Raw genomic sequence first — 17,900 nt, forward strand, 5'->3', positions numbered from 1 at the left:
TCTCAGTGGGCATCAGGCACACTGGACTCATCACTAGGCAAAACCTTGTCCTGGGTACTTTGCCTTGCTGTTACTTCTTTTAAAGCCTCTTTCAGATCCCACCTCAGTGGAGCATGCTCTGAAGTTGTCTAAAATCGCAATATGCCTTTCTTCCCCCTTAACTTTTGTTCCCTCTACCCTGACCATCTCTTTTTCAAACAGCTGTACTGAAGTATAATTGCAAAATAACCACTGTATTTAGCATGTGTAATTTGTAAGTTTTGACAAATTTATAACCTCTGAAACTATCATCATAATCAATAAAATGAGCATTGTCACCAATAGAAAAAAAAAGGCTTCACTATCACTGCCCATGATGGTCTTCAACTTGTGAGCTGCCTCAGCATCTTAAGAAGTTGGGTCTGCAGGCATGTACTCTATTGCTGGCTTAGATGATTACCCTCTTAAAAGTCCTCTAACATGGGCTGGGGTTGTAGCTCAGTGGTAGAGCGTTTGCCTAGCATGTGTGAGGCACTGGGTTCGATCCTCAGCACCATGTAAAAATAAATAAATGTATTGTGCTCATCTACAACTAAAAAAAAAAAAGTTTTCTAGGGGATGGGGTTGTGGCTCAGTGGCAGAACACTTTCCTAGCTTGTGTGAGGCACAACATATAAATAAAGCACCACATATAAATAAATAAAAAATAAAGGTGCATCAACAACTAAAACATTAAAAAAAAAAAGTCCTCTAACATGGCTTAGCAATCTAAAGAATCTCTTTATAACAACTTAGAATTTTAGCTCATTTAATCCTTATGGTAACTTTTAGCTCATTTAATCCTTACGATAATAACTACATTTACTTGTAGTAAATGTGGTTATTATCCCCAGTTTATAGATGAGAGTAAGGCTGAGAGACTGTGACTTGCAAAGGAGTACACAGGTACAAATAGAGCCGAGACATAAACTCAGGTCTTCTAACTTGAAGTCTGCGTTTTTGTCCTATAATACAGTTCTGAGTTTGTCAAGGTCCTGAACTGATGTGACAGTGGGAAAACATTTACCCTATCTCATCTCATTCCTCTTAAAAAAGAGATCCCATGTTACCAGTTCTTTACATTAGGGGTTTTCTATTTGTAAGCTTCTAAACACACTTTCTTTTCCTTTTTTTTTTTTTTTTTTGGTACTAGGGATTGAACCCAGGGGTGCTTTAGCTCGAAACTATATTCCCAGTTCTTTTTATTGTATTTGAAACAGAATTTTGCCCTGAACTTGTGATCCTTCTGCATCAGTTTCCTGAGTCATTGGAACTACTGGCACATACCACTGTTCCTAGTGCAAACACAGTTTCCTTCCTTCTTTCTGTCCTTCCTTCCTTCTGTACTGGGGATTGAACCCAGGTGCTTAATCACTGAGCCACATCTCTAGCCCTTTTTTATTTTTTATTTTGAGATAGGGTCTCTCTAAATTGCTGAGGGCCTCATTAGTTGCTTAGGCTAGCTTCTAACTTGAATCCTTTCTGCCCCAACCTCCTGAGTCACTGGGATTACAGGTGTGTGCCACTGCAGCCAGCTCCAAACTCAATTTTCTGTTACCTGGTAGAGCATGATATAGAATCATTTGTGTAGGAACATAGTCATATTATGGACAGGGATCAAATAGGATCCTCCACTTGCAGAGTAGAAATGTGGTTTGTTAACCAATTTGACTCCTTTGAGCTCAGGAGCTTTTCATAGTGTTTAAAATCACGGGACTATTCAGTATGCAAGGCCTTGCTCCTTCCCTCATTAGAAACTCCTTATTGACTTAAATTTACTAGCAATTCGAAATAAGCTGTTGATTTGATCTTATCCTTACTTTGCAGGTTATACTGGAAAGGTAAGCTGCACTCCACTCTAAAGGTGCAGTTTTTGCCTTTCAGACTAATCCCCCCTCCCCGCCCCAATAAGGACTAAGCATTACTGTAGTTTAGAAGCTAAACATGACAGCCTACTTTAAATAGTTCTCAAAAAAATTATCTTTGGATTGGGCCTAGTCATTTATGCCTGCCTTCACCTTGCAAGTATGAAACTCAGATGGTATATTTATTCATATGCACTACTTCTCATTCCTAGTAAGAATGTGGCCTTGTGGCTTGGAATGACAATATGGAAGTAGTGTCAAATTGCTGTAATGTTTCTCTGGCTGCAAATTCTCCTTGCATTCCAGGGTTGAAAATACAGAACTCTTTTCTTTTTCTTTTTCTTTTTTTTTTTTTAAAAAGAGAGAGTGATAGAGGGAGAGAGAGAGACAGAGAGAATTTTTCAATATTTATTTTTTAGTTATTGAAGGACACAACATCGTTGTTTTGTATGTGGTGCTGAGGATCGAACCCGGGCCACACGCATGCCAGGCGAGCGCGCTACCGCTTGAGCCACATCCCCAGCCCCCAGAACTCTTTTCTTTTTCTAAAAAACAAAACATTGTAGAAAGAGTCCACTGGTATGTTGTTTTTCAGGGAGGGTTTGAAAGCTTCAGCTTTACACTTGTTTCCTGAGATGTAGTGGTTTGGTGGTAGTGGTTGTTGTTTGGTGTGGGGGTATTTGTGTGTGTGTGATTGGAGTTTTAATCCAGGGGCACTTTACCACGATCATCATCTTTTTTTTTTTTTTTTGAGAGAGAGAGAGAGAGAGAGAGAGAGGGGGTCTCACTAAGTTGCTGAGGCTAACTTCAAACTTGCAGTCCTCCTGCCTCAACCTCCTGAGTTGTTGGGATTACAGGTGTGTACCACTGCACATGGCCTGAGATATAGATTTGAAGTGTTTTAACCTACAGCAGAGACTTTGAAAGTTGCAGGTTATAGAACCTAAAGTAACCTTTTCACCCCTTAGAAGAACTTATGTGTCTCTGTTGTAGGATGATGGTAAGTTCAAGGCCGCTTGGAGATAACCCAAATCATCTTGGTTGTTCAATGGATTTTTTTTTTTTTTTTTTTTTTTTTTTTTTTTTTGTACTAGAGATTTAACCTAGAAGTCACATTCCCCAACCCTTTTTATTTTTTGAGACAGGGTCTCACTAAGTTGTTTAGGGTCTTGCTAAGTTGCTGAGGCTGGTTTTGAACCTGTGATCCTCCTGCTGCTGCTTCCTGATTTGCTAGGATTACATGCATGTGCCACCATGCCTAGCTGTTCAACGAACTTTTGAAGCTCCAGTGAGAAAGTAATTTATTATTTATCATATTAATTGTGGGCACCTTATAGGTTCTCTTAATTCCCAATCTGTTTTTTTTTTTTTAATATTTTTTAGTTGTAGATGGACACAGTACCTTTATTTTATTTTTATGTGGTTCTGGGGATCGAACCCAGTGCCTCACACATGTTAAGCAAGCACTCTACCACTGAGCCACAAACCCAGCCCCTCCCAATCTGTTTTTTGGAACCGTTTTACAAGTTGCTTTACAGATAGCAAGGGGATGAGTGCTACAGATAAATGTGTAGACATATTGTCTTTCAGGATTAATTTTTGCATTACACCTATTGATTTTATTCAGCCTGCTTTGAGTGTCATTACCGTTCAGAGAGTTTGCTAAGAAGGCTCTATTAGTTATAAAGCATATTCAGACCACCCAAACTATGGAGACTATATCTCTGGATCTAAGGGGAAGCATAGGTATGTGTGTATGTGTTGGAGGAGTGGGGAATACAATTTTTAGTAGGCAGGTTTTGTGTCCATTTATGACATTCCTAAGCACTAGTGACTTGGTTCCTTTGGTCTTTACAGGTAAATACGCAGAGGACATTTTTGGAGAGCTCTTTACTCAGGCAAATACCTTTGGCTCTCGCATAAGCACCCTTGCTGAGAGGGTTGACCGACTACAAGTTAAAGTCACTCAGCTGGATCCCAAAGAAGAAGAAGGTAAGGAAGCTGAGCTCAGCATTTATAGGCTCTGGTGAGCAGTTTCTTAGAATTTCTTTTCCTGATTTATAAAAAAAGCAAGGAGAAAAATCAGAGACCTATGGAGATATGTTTTGAAATGACATAAACCTGGGAGGTGTAAAGAAACCTTTTTAGTCCTACCACATGCTTCCTTTCTCCACATACTTCCCCATATACTTCCTTTCTCCCATTCCCCCAATTCCTTCATTCTCAAATTTCCTTTCATATTTTGCTACCATTAAAGTACTTGGAAGATTCATTCCACCTAAGAAGAGAGTCTGCTAGATCTGGCTACATAGTAAACCTCTATGTTGCCTCATTTTGTTCAGTCGTGAAATGGCTGGGCTGCTGACAGTCTTGTGGGGCTTCCCCCGAGGAGGAAGGGAAAAAAAAAAATCTGGCTGCAGACAGCTGCAGCCAAGAAATGCAGCAGCTGAGGCCTCTCTGACTGGTGTGACTCAATGTTTGTTCAAATAGCCTGTCGTCCATTTTCTAACGACTTCCATCTTCTCTCAGTGTCACTCCAAGGAATCAACACCCGAAAGGCTTTCAGAAGCTCTACCATTCAAGACCAGAAGCTTTTTGACAGAAATTCTCTCCCAGTGCCTGTCTTGGAAACATACAATACCTGTGATACTCCGCCCCCTCTCAACAATCTCACCCCTTACAGGTAACAATTGCCTAGCCTTTCCTTTTTTTGGTCTATAGTTAACAACACTAGATTGTCTAAAATATCTGAAGATGTTGTTACATCAGGGGATTGTACCAAAAGCTTACTACCTACACAGGAGTTGCTTGAGTAACAGAAGCTAAAGAGCCTTAAAAGCTGTTGTCACTTACTATTGTTTGGTTTCTGAAATTCATACTGAATATAATACATATTGAAAGTTTGGTGTAACATTGCATGCTGCAGAGTTTAATTTGGTGTAAGCTAGGTCCATCTTGGGTTTCATCCAAGGAATTTAGTTATTATAGAACCAAAAGGACTTTGTTACAAGGCGGTCCTACAGCATGGATCCCAGGGGCAACGTTCTAGAAAGGCTCCCACACTTATTTGGAAACCACTAGATTACCAGATGTTTGGGTATGTTCATGGAGCCAGCTTCATGAACTGGCTGCTCTGGGCCCAGAGTGGTCCTTCCAAAGCTTAAGGAGTTATTGGCATTCTTCCAAGTTATTGTCATTCACTTTGTTTTGAACATTCTTTCTGTATTTCTTCTGCAAGGACCTACCCTTCTGTGGCTTGACTTGAAAAAGAAGGTAGCCTTAAAGACAATTTAAAAGCACCTCCTTTCCACTAGTGGTTTGGTAGTACAAAACCTCTGAATGGGGCAGAAAGTGAATATTTATCTTGCTTGTATCCTTAAATATCTTTGGGACAGGTAAAAAGTAATTACAGATAGCTGGAGGCAGATGTTTTCTTTATTTTATTTTTATGTGGTGCTGAGAATCGAACCCAGGGCCTCACACGAGCTAGCTGAGCACTCTACCGCTGAGTCACAACCCCCGTCCCTGGAGGCAGATGTTTTCTATCAGACATGAATACACTGCAAAGCAGTGTGTGTGTGTGTGTGTGTGTACACGCACGCCCGCATTGTGTGTGTGTGTCCCTCCCTGTGAAATTCAAGGATACCATTCCGATTCAGGGACCATGGAATGGGAACTTGGTAGTTTCTCACACAGAGAAAGTACAAAGCATCCACCCTTTTTTATTACTGTATGAAATTATGCTTGCCCCTTGGATTTTAAAGGGACTAGTAAACAAGCAGGCCAGAACTCTGACTTAATAGTCTCCATTCTGTAGTCTAGTTGGCTGTGGGCAGAGAAGTATGGGACAGAAAGGGGTCACACACCTGATAACATTATGGGGAATGTTATACAGGTGGTTTGTGTGGTAAGATAGTTTTATTGTTCAGATAATTTTATTTTTCAGGGAATGGTATTTTCTTTGTAAACATACAATATCAGAATTAGCATCTTCTCTTATTTTTCTGGACTTGACCTAAGAGAAACAACAGTAGGATATCCAACTCTGAACAAGATTTAATATGAAAATTATTAGTGTTTGATTTGGAAACATTTTCTCTGTGTTGTGATAGGATTGGAAGGTAGAAAATAAAATTGCCTTTCCAATACTTTTTTTGTTCAGAATAATGTTAAAATAAATGTTCACCCTGAAGCACGTGTTTTCTGGACAGTGAGGGGCTTAGCCATGCCAAAGTGATCATTAAGTCTGGCAGATGGCACCTTATATTGACATTCAATAGCTCACTATGTAGCACTGTCATAGTCATTAAGAGATGGTGAATAAACCTTGTAGTCTTAAAACTGCTGGCCATCTGTTCTCATTGAGGCCCCCTTGTGGTGGGGGTGAGGGTGGATGCTGCACTATTGTAGAAGGAAGCAAAAAGGTGCAGTGCAGTGGTTATCTGTGTATAGAGAAATAACAGCTGTACACACATACATACATTTGTTTATATTTGTGTATACATGTAAACCTGTATATGAGTGTACAGGTTTCAGGTGGGTTGAAGGCCACTGAAGAGTCCTGGGGAATTGGTGGGGAAAAAGGAAACAGTAACAGAAATCCCTTTGGATGTGCTAGCATATCCAGATGTCCTCAGGGAGCTGTCTGTGGCCATGCAGATCATTGAAAATAATCAGAATCTCTGCTGCTGTAGTTTATTCTTGCCCTAACCATGCCAATTCCTCTATCAGGAATTGAAAGTAATGAGAAAGTTCTTAAGAAGTAGAGAGGTGCCATTCAGGGGCATTGAAATGCAGGTAAGGAGAGGAAATATGCAATCGATTTGAATGACTACTTGATTCCTTGGTGTAAAAACTGCTAACTGGTAGGTGTTTGGAATATTGGATTTGGTTGGGAGCTCATCTGTCTACTGACAGCTACTTGTCTTCATTTCTATCCCAGGGATGATGGAAAAGAGGCACTCAAATTCTACACCGACCCTTCATACTTCTTTGATCTTTGGAAGGAGAAGATGCTGCAGGACACCAAGGATATCATGAAAGAGAAGAGAAAGCATAGGGTGAGGGGAAAGGGGCCTCTGTTCTACACATCAGTAGGCACGATTGTGGAGAGGGGATAAAAAGGAAGCCAGTCTTATGTGAAGTAATTCCGAATGGCTGCTTGCTTGGATGCCAGGTGAAACTCTTAAAAAAAATGTGTCCACACCAAGCACCACCAAGATGAAAGTATAAATCATACCAAAAATGTGTTTGTTCCCCCTGGTGCTATTAACAATTGAGTATATTCAGGCTGAGTTTTAGAAATTGACTTTTCTGTTCACCATTTATTTCTCTTGCAATTTGCACCTGACTCTGCTGGACACTTGAGCTAGGCTAGTCCCTTCCCCGCCAGTTTTGCAGCTCATTTCTCAGAGACTAGCACAGGTTCTGCAGTGTTTGATTTGCAACAGGAGCAGTTTAACACCTTCGTTCCTGCTTGGTTAGCACCAGGGGAGTGGATATGTCTGGTTTGTGGATATGCCCCTTTCTTCTAGGCTCCTGGTGCTATGTGTGTGACCTACCAGTTTTGACCTCACAATCCCATTAGCATGGCTGCCAGCAGGCCCAAGAGAATGCCATAGGCTAGTCCAGCTTCACAGGATGGAAAATTCTTCCGTGGTTTTGTTTTGTTTTGTTTTTTAAATATTTCCTTATATCTGTCCCAGATATCTGCAGCTGTCATTCCTTCTCATCTCTCTTAACTGTTCTTTGTGGCAGAGCAAGTAACAAATGACTGGTTACTAACTTCCTATGAAAGAGTTACTCAGAGAGGTAGTAGTCTTCCCATTGCTAGAGGTGTTTAAATGTGGGACTGAGCAAGTGTTTTGCCTAGAAGGTGGTTTGAATTAGACAACCTCTAGGTCACCCCAGACCTAGTAATTCTATAAATTCTGCTCTTATCATATGTTGTTGTCTAGATAAATCATCTCTTAAATATACATCTTTGAAGATGGGTGGAATTTTTAATGAAGAACTTTGAAAAATAGTTCCCAAAGATTTTTTTGTTGTTGTTCCTTTTCATTATAGAAAGAAAAGAAAGATAATCCAAATCGAGGGAATGTAAACCCACGTAAAATCAAGACACGTAAAGAAGAATGGGAGAAAATGAAGATGGGACAAGAATTTGTGGAGTCCAAAGAAAAGCTGGGGCCTTCTGGGTAAGTGAAGCATTCTTTGAAGGATCTGGGGACAATAGTCTGACAGCTCTGGCATGACACCTTTTACACCCCCTGAAATCTGGCTTTGTTGTTTTGATCAATACTGCTATTAATCAGCTACTTTTAAGTGCATCCATTTGGTGATTAAAATTTGCTAAATAAATCAAAGAGACTCAGCAATTTAAATGAGGTAACTGGAGTGGTCTGGAAAAGAAGGCCCATGGCTTCTAGTGCCCTTACTCTGCCAGACACTAGTATGTCTGAGGGTCTCAGAGGAAAAATTAGAAGGGGAAGAAAAGTGGTCTTGGGAGCCTTTTGCCTCCAGAGCATGGTTTGAAGGTCATACCTAAGAGCCAAGCATTTTGAGGGAGTGAGGAAGGCCAGGCAAAGAAATTGTGCACATCACCAGAGCAACTTTTCAGCCAGCTTTTGTCAGTCTTAGAGAGAAGCTAGCCAAGGAGTTGAATGCAGATCTCAGAGTCAGTGTGGGAAAGGTTGCTTGGCTACTGTGGAGGCTATATATCTCTGTGGAGAAATGGGAGATGTCAGTCTGACCCCATTTCCCAATACCAAATCACACTGGAAGTTAAAAGGGAAAAATGGTGTTTAAACTTGGTTTGATGTTCTTATCCTGTTGTCTGACCTATATGACATTCAAAGCCAAGTCACCAGGACTGTTTGGCATGAATGTTGCTCTGGTTTTTCCTCTAAATACATTGTATCCGGGTTGTCAGAGAACCATGCCAACCCATGCAGGGTGTCTAGGATTGATAAAAGGAAAGAGTTAAGTTGTTCTTGCTTTTAGGAATAACTCTACCATGAAAATCTTGACTTTTAAAAATCTTGACACTTCTGACACTTGTTCTTCCTGGATTAAGAGATTTGTTTTAAAGAGTGATAAAGATAGAAGAAAGGTGAACCTTTCTTTCTTTCTTTCAGCCCTGAGGGTGTCTTCATTACCTTCACCTCCCAATAAAAGGGGCTATTTTGTTTTGTGGTCCCATCCTCTTCAGACAGGCATTTATCATAGGTTCAGTGACTTTAAGGCCAGAAGCTTATATGTTCATAATGTCAGCTATTATGTATGTCTTTTTTTGTGGGATGGGGGTGGTGAATATGAGGAGTTTGCCTCTCATTTTCTCATTGTCCAGGAGTTTGGAGTTGGGCTGCTGGCTAGTCTATCTGGACATACTTGTTGGTGAACCTATCGAGATGTGCCCAGCCTACACAGCTCCAGGCTTTGGGGATTTTCCACATCAGAGCATCATTTGATTCAGTTAGTTCCCTCCAATTCTGTTCTCCCTGGGATCTGTTTTTGATGAGGTCTTTAGAACCCAACAATGGTGGAAAGAAGGGGGAAGTGGGCAGAGCAGAACAGATTTTGCTAGCTGACGCTTGGTATATTTGTGCTTGTATGGAAACTTATTGCTTGATGTATTTATGCTGTTTTTGAAGTTTTGATGTTGTTCACCCAGAGCAAATTCCCCCAAGGCCAGGTTCTCTGAGGCAGATTTTCATGAGGCAAGCCCTAACACCCTACTTTTAATCGGCAGCTCATTTTGTTTGATAAGAGACCTGGCAGAGAGATCTCATTTACTACCACACAGCAACCTGCATTCAGCCTTGGCTTGATTTTGCAATCAAATGCCTCCTTGGCCTTTGAGTACTCTAGAGGCTTGCCGACCTCAAAATCAGGCTGCATGCCAGTCACATGTTTGTAGCTCACTGGCTTGTAGACTTGCCTTCACTCCTTGCACAAGACTGGCTTTGAGATTCAGGTATGGCTGCAACTAACACTCAGAAGAAAATGTAAAAGATTTTGGTTTGACAAAGCTGGCACTGGGAAAGAAACAACAGGGTTTTGGTAATCTGGATTGAATCCCGTTATTACAAACAGTCCATCAGAAATGACTGGGATATACATAACAGTACAATATTTAGTCCTTAAATAAAATTTCAGGAAAATCTGCTTATTTCTCCCTAATAGCTTTTGTATCAAATGCATTTTGTGGACTTTTTAAAGAAAATACCACTCAGGCTCTTTAAATGACAGTTTTTGGCATTGGGTTTATTGTCAGGTATTCACCCGCCTTAGTGTACCAGAATGGCAGCATTGGCTCTATTGAAAATGTGGATGTAGGCAGCTATCCACCACCACCACAGTCAGACTCCGCCTCGTCACCTTCACCTTCTTTCTCTGAGGAGAACTTGCCTCCCCCACCAGCAGAATTCAGGTAAATGGTGGAACCTCTCCCCTCTAAGAACATCCAAAAACAAAATAAAAGTTCAAAATCTGGGCCAGGACTACTAAAATAAGTTCAGGCAAGACAGCCTGTATTGTATAATAGAAGTAGTTATCATTTATCAGATGTTTGCAAGGTGCTAGGCATTGTGCTACACACCATTTATGTTGCTTAATGCCCACAAGAGTCCTTTTGAATTAGGCACTCTTATTCCCATGTTACAAATGAGTAAAATGCGAGGCAGACAATGAATTTCCCTAAAGTCACACAGCCAAAAAGAGACAGAGCCACAATTGACCACTCTAATTCCCAAGACTGTGTTCTTAACTATTCAATATTCTGTCTATACCTGAACAAATAGAAGTCACCAATTGTTCTTGTTTTTTTCACTTAGCTTTAACTCAGTCTGAAATGTTGTGTTACAATCTGCTGGCCATAAAATACTTATCAGACACTTTGCCCACAATCTAGGAACCTTGCAAATAGTTACTTCCCTCTCCTATTGCCTCTGGTTCATTTCGCTGCTGGGTAGACTCTCCAGAAAGAATGAAGCTAAGGGAAAGGGGGTAAAACTTAGACTCTGTCCATTTTGATATTTGTCAGTGTCCCTGGCAGAGGGGAACAGAGGAAAAGATTGCTTATAATGGCTGAAAAGAGACCTGAGAATTTTTTGGATTACACTGTTTTCTCAGTTACTTTTTGTCTTTCTGATGTCTGACAAATGAAAGCTTTGAAAAATGCACTTTACTCCCTGGACACTGTTTAATTAGCAACTGAATATTTGAGGCCCCCTCAAATGGAGACTTAAAGTACTGATGCCCACTTGTCCTCTCCCTTGGCCCTTGAAACCACTAATCCCAAATCTCCTGCCTCCCAGATCACTTCCTGCTGGTTACCCTGTCAGATGCAGCTAAGGCTTGAAGGTCTGTGGAAAATTCCAAGATGGATGCTTTCCGAAGGAGTAGCTATTAGTGCAGGGCAGATGCAAAGGTGGTAAAAGAAAACCCTCAGTCTCACACATGGCCTGAGACCTTGTAGCTACAACTGCACAAATCTGATCCCAGGAGAAGGGGAGGCTTAATCCTCTTTCAAACCTAGATCAAGAATTGGTGGCACACACATTTCATGTCTCTCAGATCCTCGAATGGAGGCTCATTCTCTCTCAAGTGAAGATGCATGCACCTAAATCAGGTGCACCTGACTCAGGTTTGGTCAGCTCAAAATAGGTTTCCTGCCTTCATCAGATCTGGTGAATGTTAATAGCCTGAGACACAGCCCAGTGGGAGGGTAGTATTTGAATTTTCATTCCAGTTCTTTCTTATGTGCATTCTTAGTCCTTTCTATTTGAGACACGATGAAATATTAGAGTCAACCAAAAGGAGCCTAAGTTACAAGCCTACCTTTAGATGGGTGTTCGCTTCCTGAGAGTGATGGTGGGTCTCTTTTCTTTGGCCTTATAGCTATCCAGCAGACAACCAAAGAGGATCTGGCTTGGCTGGACCCAAAAGATCCAGCGTGGTTAGCCCAAGCCATCCACCCCCAGCTCCTCCTCTGGGTTCTCCACCAGGCCCCAAACCTGGGTTTGCTCCACCACCTGCCCCTCCTCCTCCACCTCCAATGGGCATTCCACCTCCACCACCACCCATAGGATTTGGGTCTCCAGGGACCCCTCCACCACCTTCACCCCCATCTTTTCCACCTCACCCTGATTTTGCTGCCCCTCCACCACCTCCCCTGCCACCTGCAGTGGACTACCCCACTCTGCCACCACCTCCCTTGTCCCAACCAGTAGGCGGTGCGCCTCCGCCTCCCCCTCCCCCTCCCCCTCCAGGACCTCCACCTCTCCCTTTCAGTGGTGGGGATGGCCAGCCTGCCATACCACCACCGCCACTTTCTGATGCCACCAAGCCCAAGTCCTCCTTGCCTGCTGTGAGTGATGCCCGTAGCGACCTGCTTTCTGCCATCCGTCAAGGTAAATCCCAGTGGGTGGGTTTGGGACCATGAAGCCTTGTTTTTCTGAAGCTGGGAAAAGGGATCTGTGCCTTTTCCAGAGAATGGCTTTCATTGAGTTGTGGAGAGGTTGGAACTTCAGATCTCAGCAGACTGAAAAAAAGACTTCACACCCTGAAAATATGAGATTTCTTTCCACATTAGTCTAAAGTAAAGAATTCTTAACTTGGCATCTTGGATCTTCTTGAAAATGTATACTTTGCTGTGCAGGTGGTGAACACCTTTAATCCCAGCAACTTATCGAGGGCCTAAGCAACTTAACAAGATCCTGTCTCAAAATAAAAAAAAATGTGGCTCAGTGGTTAAGCCCCCCTGGGTTCAGTTCCTGGTACCAAAAAAGAAAATGTATGCTGTGTGTGCATGCACGCACCTGTATTATTTTCCCATTTAGAAAGTATCCCCATTTTTCCTCAGGTACCCAGGAAATATCAAGAGTCACAGTCCCAGAGAGCCCCTCTTTAGCTGCACTCTGTCACTCCCTGTGCTTTTCCATTGCTCCACCTTTTCTATACTCCCTCCCTCCGCCCTCTTTTCTTTTTCTCCCTATTTCCATTTATCTCCTTTCCTTTTATCCCCTTCTATATTTTCTCCCTTTCCCTTCCTTTATCCTCCCCCCCTCCTCTCTCTGTCATCATCTCACCAGTCTGGAGCATTTATTCTCTGCCAGTGGCCAGGTCTGGTCCCTAGGGGGTTGGAGTGGTTGGTTCTGTTTGTGATTCTCAAGGGACTTCTAGTATAGAGAAGACAGCCCAGAGCTGCTGAGCCCCATTAACGGTCATTGGACTTGGACAGCCCGAGTCCCACTCCAAGCCTTGTGAGAAAGTATCATCCTCAGCAGCCAGGAAAAATGCCATGCTTTAGACACACTTATAGTACCAGGATACTGATTTTTTTTTTTCTTTTTTGGTACCAGAGATTGAACCCAAGGGTGCTTTTAATCACTGAGCCACATCCCCAGCCCTTTTATTTTTTATTTTGAGACAGGGTCTTGCTAAATTGCTTATGGCTTTGCTGAATTGCTAAGGCTGGCCTTGAATTTTCAATCCTCCTGTCTCAGCTTCAGAGTCTTTAGGATTACAGGCATGTGCCACCATGCCCAGCAAGAACCCTCATTTCTTTTTTTTTTTTTTTTTTTTTTGTGGTGCTGGGGATTGAACCCAGGGCCTTGTGCATGTGAGGCAAGCACTCTACCAACTGAGCTATATCCCCAGTCCCAAGAACCCTCATTTCTTAAAGCCCATCTTTCCTTCTCTTCCTGCCAACCTTTCCCAGAGGATCCTTCTTTTTCTCAATTCTGTACAGTTCTCCCACCACTAGTGGTCATTTCCCCTTAGGGCTAGATGGATTTTTTTTCCCCCACAGTTCTGGGAATCAAACCCAGGGCTTCACACATGCTAGGCAAGTGTTCTACCGCTGAGCTACATCCCTCAATCCAGGATACACCTTCTTAACCCTTCTCCCTCTCTATCACCAGGCTTTCAGCTACGCAGGGTTGAAGAACAGCGGGAGCAAGAGAAACGAGATGTTGTGGGCAATGATGTGGCCACCATCCTGTCACGTCGTATTGCTGTTGAGTACAGTGACTCGGAAGATGACTCCTCTGAATTTGATGAGGACGACTGGTCGGATTAACTCTTTCTGCCTGCCGCCCACCTCCTTTTCTTTCCTTCCTACCTTCCTTTTTTGATGCCTATCCTAATAGTCCTGTGGGAGGGGGGAGAAACAAAAGAATTTCAAGGGCCAAAGCCTTCCCTGAAGCAACCAAAGATATATCCAAGTGCTTCCTCCAAATCAACATGTATTTTCTCTCCCTATTGTCAAGAGCATGGGCTCCTGAGTTTCATAGCTAAGATGAGATGTTCCCTGGTTCCTTCAAGTGACTGTCACATATTGAAAGGAAGGAAAACCCCCCGAAGCAGATTTCTTTGATTGGGTTTCAATGAGAAATGGTATTCTTCGCTAGGAGCCATTTTCAACTGTGGCCCTCATTTAAAATGAGGGCCTCAGTTGAAAATGGCTCCTAGGGGAGAGTACCATTTCCAATTGAATTCCAACCATCTTCTGGTCCTAAAGTACTGAGAGCAGACTGTGGGGACACAGTTGTCCCCCTTTCCTGTGTCCTAAGAGGGCAGAGCAGTCTGAGTGCCCCAAAGCCAGACCACCTCTTGCCTACTCCTGCTGTCTGCCCTAATCAGCAGGGTGGGGCTGCCTTTTATTCAGTGATCTTTTGACCTGGGATATTTTTTATTCCAGGAGGTAACAGACCACTACAGAGTGTCTCATCCACTTTTCCCAGAAACAAGGTCTCTGAAGGCTGAGGCTGTTGCCTCCCTCCTAGACTCCCTCTTATCAAGTATGATGGTAAAGTGTCCTTTAAATACCCCTTCCTTGCCCTTAGGTGCCTTTAGGCTCTATAGCTCAGTTTTAACCTCTAATATCTATGACCAAACTAGCCCTGACACACAGGGACATGGGTGGGCTTCTGCTGACTGTCAGGAGCAAAGCTTAGAGACTTGGAACTACAGAACTAGAAGGATGGTAGGATTCCTTGGGTCTGCCCTCTTAAAGATGATGAGGCCTAGACAAGGGAAGTGACTTGCTCAAGGTCACACAGTTGGATAGTAATGGAGCAAGAGCCCAGACATCCTGATTCCAAGTCACCTGTGCTTTCTGGGACCAAATAATGGGCACCTGCTGGAGTCTGGGCAGAGCAGTCTTGGCTCTGTGCTGCTCCAGACCTCCCCATAGGCAGGGGTCCCAGTCGGAGGCTCAGTGCCTGTGCCAGCCCTGTCAGTGCTGCTCAGACCTTATAGCCTCTCTTGTAACCCTTTGTTACCCCTTCCTATCATCAGCCAACAACATGGCCTAGGAGCTGTGCTTCTGGGAAACCAGAGAGAAAAAGAAGAGGGCAGGCAGCTTTGACAGGTGCTGTTTTCAGTTTTACTGCAACTCCTCCCCCTTTTATTTCCCCAATTTAAGCATAGGTTCTACCAGCTGTAGAAATTTGAGTTCCTCGGGCTGGCAGCCACTCCAGGTACCTGCCTTGGTGTGTGTGTGGGGGGGGGTGCCTAGCAGCCGTGAAGAGGGCTGAAGGGTGGAAGGACTCAGGGTCTTCCCTTACTGCACATGGTAATGTTCATCCCCCCACCCCCAGCCACTTCCCAGAGTTTATACACAGGTGCTATTATTTAGGAAAAAACTGGTCAGCTCTGGCCAACAGCAAGGTTTTTCTCTTCTGCCCCAACTATTGTGTGGCCTCTCATGCTGAAATCAGCTTCTCCAGCTTTCAGAGCCTGAAACAAAGAGAAAAAGGATCTGTCTCTACCCAGCACAGCAAATGGTTGTAGTAATTGCCAAAGCCCTCATAAACCCCTCCGGCTTGAGGAGAGTATAATCGTGGGCACTGCTGCCTGCCCTTGCTGAATACCTCCCTCTGCCTCCTTTCTTGAACTTAGGATGTGGGGAGAGCCTGCAAGTGCCAGAATATGCTTCTGCTGCAGCTACTCCAGAGTGTGCCCTCCTCCTACTTCCCAGATAAGGTATCTCCTGCACAGGGCTTGGCACCCAACTCCATGCTGAGCACACCAGGCTGGGCCTGCCCAGCCATGTCCCCTACTTGCACTTTGGAAGCCGAAGGTCCTTTTATCAGAACCCTGAAATGCTGTTGAAGGTGCCCCGGCTGCAGCCCAGCAGCGGCTGGAGAGGCAGGCGGAGGGCAGTGTTTCTCCCAAATAGGAGTCCTGGGGCCTGGCCAGGCCAGGGTTTGGGCCTAATGGCTGTGAGTAAATTACCCCCATCCTCCTCCTTTCCGGAAGAGGGGGAGCCAGAGCCACTCACTATCATTCTGCTCTGACCTTGAAGGGGGTGGTGTTGGCCTGGCTTCTGGAATGGACAGAGTCCACCGCAGAAAGGGCTGGGGGCAGGAGGAGGTGGGGAGGGGCCCTGCCTGCGGAAGGTAGGATTAGATCATTAGCTCAGTGACCTCCTAGGGTTTCGATGTGCTGTGTTCTCATCCTACAGCTGGTTTGGTAATGATCTGCAAGTCCCGGAGAGCAACAGCACAGCTCTGCCTGACGCTCTCATTAAAATCTATGCAGCCAAGCTCGGTGCTTTGTAGCAGCCGGCCTTGCGAAGCCTCCTCAGCTCGGGGGGCTGGGGACCCAGTCAGCTGAGAGGCCCTCTGGGCTCTACTTATGCATATGTGCACCAAAAAAAAAGTGCTTCTTGAAACCCAAAGTCCTTTAAAATGATAAAGGATCCAATGCAGGTAGATATGTCTTTGGAATTCTATAATTGTAGGATACAAAGTTTAGTGATTATTTAAACCAAACAGCTGAGGCTGGTAAGAGTATGAACAATGGCCTGTGAGGGCTCTTAAGTACCAAAGCCAAGGAGCCACCTTCCTTCCTGGTCTGCCCAGCCCAGGGGACCTGCCCCCATTCCTGTGGCCCAGGGGCCCAGCTTCCAATCGGCAGTGTCAGAAGTGACTTGTGGCTTTGCCTTGGTCGTGAGATGATTTCATTCCAAAGGAGCAGGCGGCGGGAGGGGGGGGGGGGTTGATCCCTTGGAGGCTCAGAGCAGCTGGCCCAAGCTCCAGCTTGCCTCCAATGGAAGCTTGAGCGCCCTCAGAAACGACCCTGACCAATGTCACCGCAGAGCCGAGGCGGTGTTGTCAGGGCTAATGTGAAATCTCTTCCCGTGGCGCCGATCCTCCGACTCTGCAGCGCCAGCTTGGACAGATTGAGGTCTCTGTGGCTTTGGTGACCCCGCTTATGCATTCCCACCGTGTCCCTGCTCTGCTCTAGGACTGCCTCCCTCTGCAACCCCTCACCTGACCTCAGGGCCTGGGGAGGGAGGCAGTGCACCACGCCCAGGTGCTTCTCCTCAGGAGAGATGTCAGCCTTCCTGGGGGGCAGCAAGCTTTGAGCTCTGCCAGGGTGCAGCTGGCCAGGCAGGGTACAGCTGATCTGGGACCAGGTGTCCCACCAAAAAGTGCCTCTCTGTGCCTCCTGCCACATTCACTTTCACAGTGCCTCAGTGAGGGCAAGGAACAGTTCTGTTACTGTATTAACTTCATTCAGTTAATTCACTTGAGAAACTAACCAATTTTTACTTTCTGTCTAGAATGATGTACATGTAGGAGAGTAAGCTGTAATGCTCCCAAAGTGCCTTGTTTTCTCTGATATAAATATATTTATAAGGACATATTCCAATGGGTTCTTGGGTATGTTTGCCACATGGAGATTTTAGGGCATGAGCAAGTATAGTGGGGATGCCTTCTGCAAACAGGCCCTTTCCCCCTGAGAATGGGGAAGGGGCTCTTTGGTTGGAAATCCAAGCGGTGGGGTTAAGTCAAACCCCCACAGTTACCCTTTCCTCCTCTGCCCTGTTTTTCTAAGACCCTAGAAGGATATCCAATTGTTTGAATCCCCGCAGCTCCAAGCCTGGTCTCATTTGCTTTCCTGCCAGGCTCATGTGTATATATATACCTGTATCCCAGTGATTTGAAGATTCCATGTAACTATTATGTATACACATGAATACTTAAATACCAATATTTTCAATAA

General features: G+C 44.2%; 1 protein-coding gene across 2 annotated transcripts in view; it reads left to right on the top strand.

Moving 5' to 3' along the window:
• Positions 1 to 17,900, top strand: part of WASF2 (WASP family member 2) — a 78,871-nt gene extending 60,971 nt beyond the window's left edge. For both annotated transcript variants that reach the window (XM_081308024.1, XM_081308023.1), the window contains 7 exons: positions 3,741 to 3,875; positions 4,413 to 4,566; positions 6,826 to 6,943; positions 7,950 to 8,080; positions 10,159 to 10,314; positions 11,784 to 12,295; positions 13,808 to 17,900. In XM_081308024.1, coding sequence (XP_081164150.1) covers positions 3,741 to 3,875; positions 4,413 to 4,566; positions 6,826 to 6,943; positions 7,950 to 8,080; positions 10,159 to 10,314; positions 11,784 to 12,295; positions 13,808 to 13,965 — 1,364 coding nt within the window. In that variant the 3' untranslated portion in view covers positions 13,966 to 17,900. The remainder of the gene's footprint in view (positions 1 to 3,740; positions 3,876 to 4,412; positions 4,567 to 6,825; positions 6,944 to 7,949; positions 8,081 to 10,158; positions 10,315 to 11,783; positions 12,296 to 13,807) is intronic.

This window comes from Spermophilus citellus, assembly GCF_964194105.1.
Source record: "Spermophilus citellus genome assembly, chromosome: 9".
Taxonomy (NCBI): domain Eukaryota; kingdom Metazoa; phylum Chordata; class Mammalia; order Rodentia; family Sciuridae; genus Spermophilus; species Spermophilus citellus.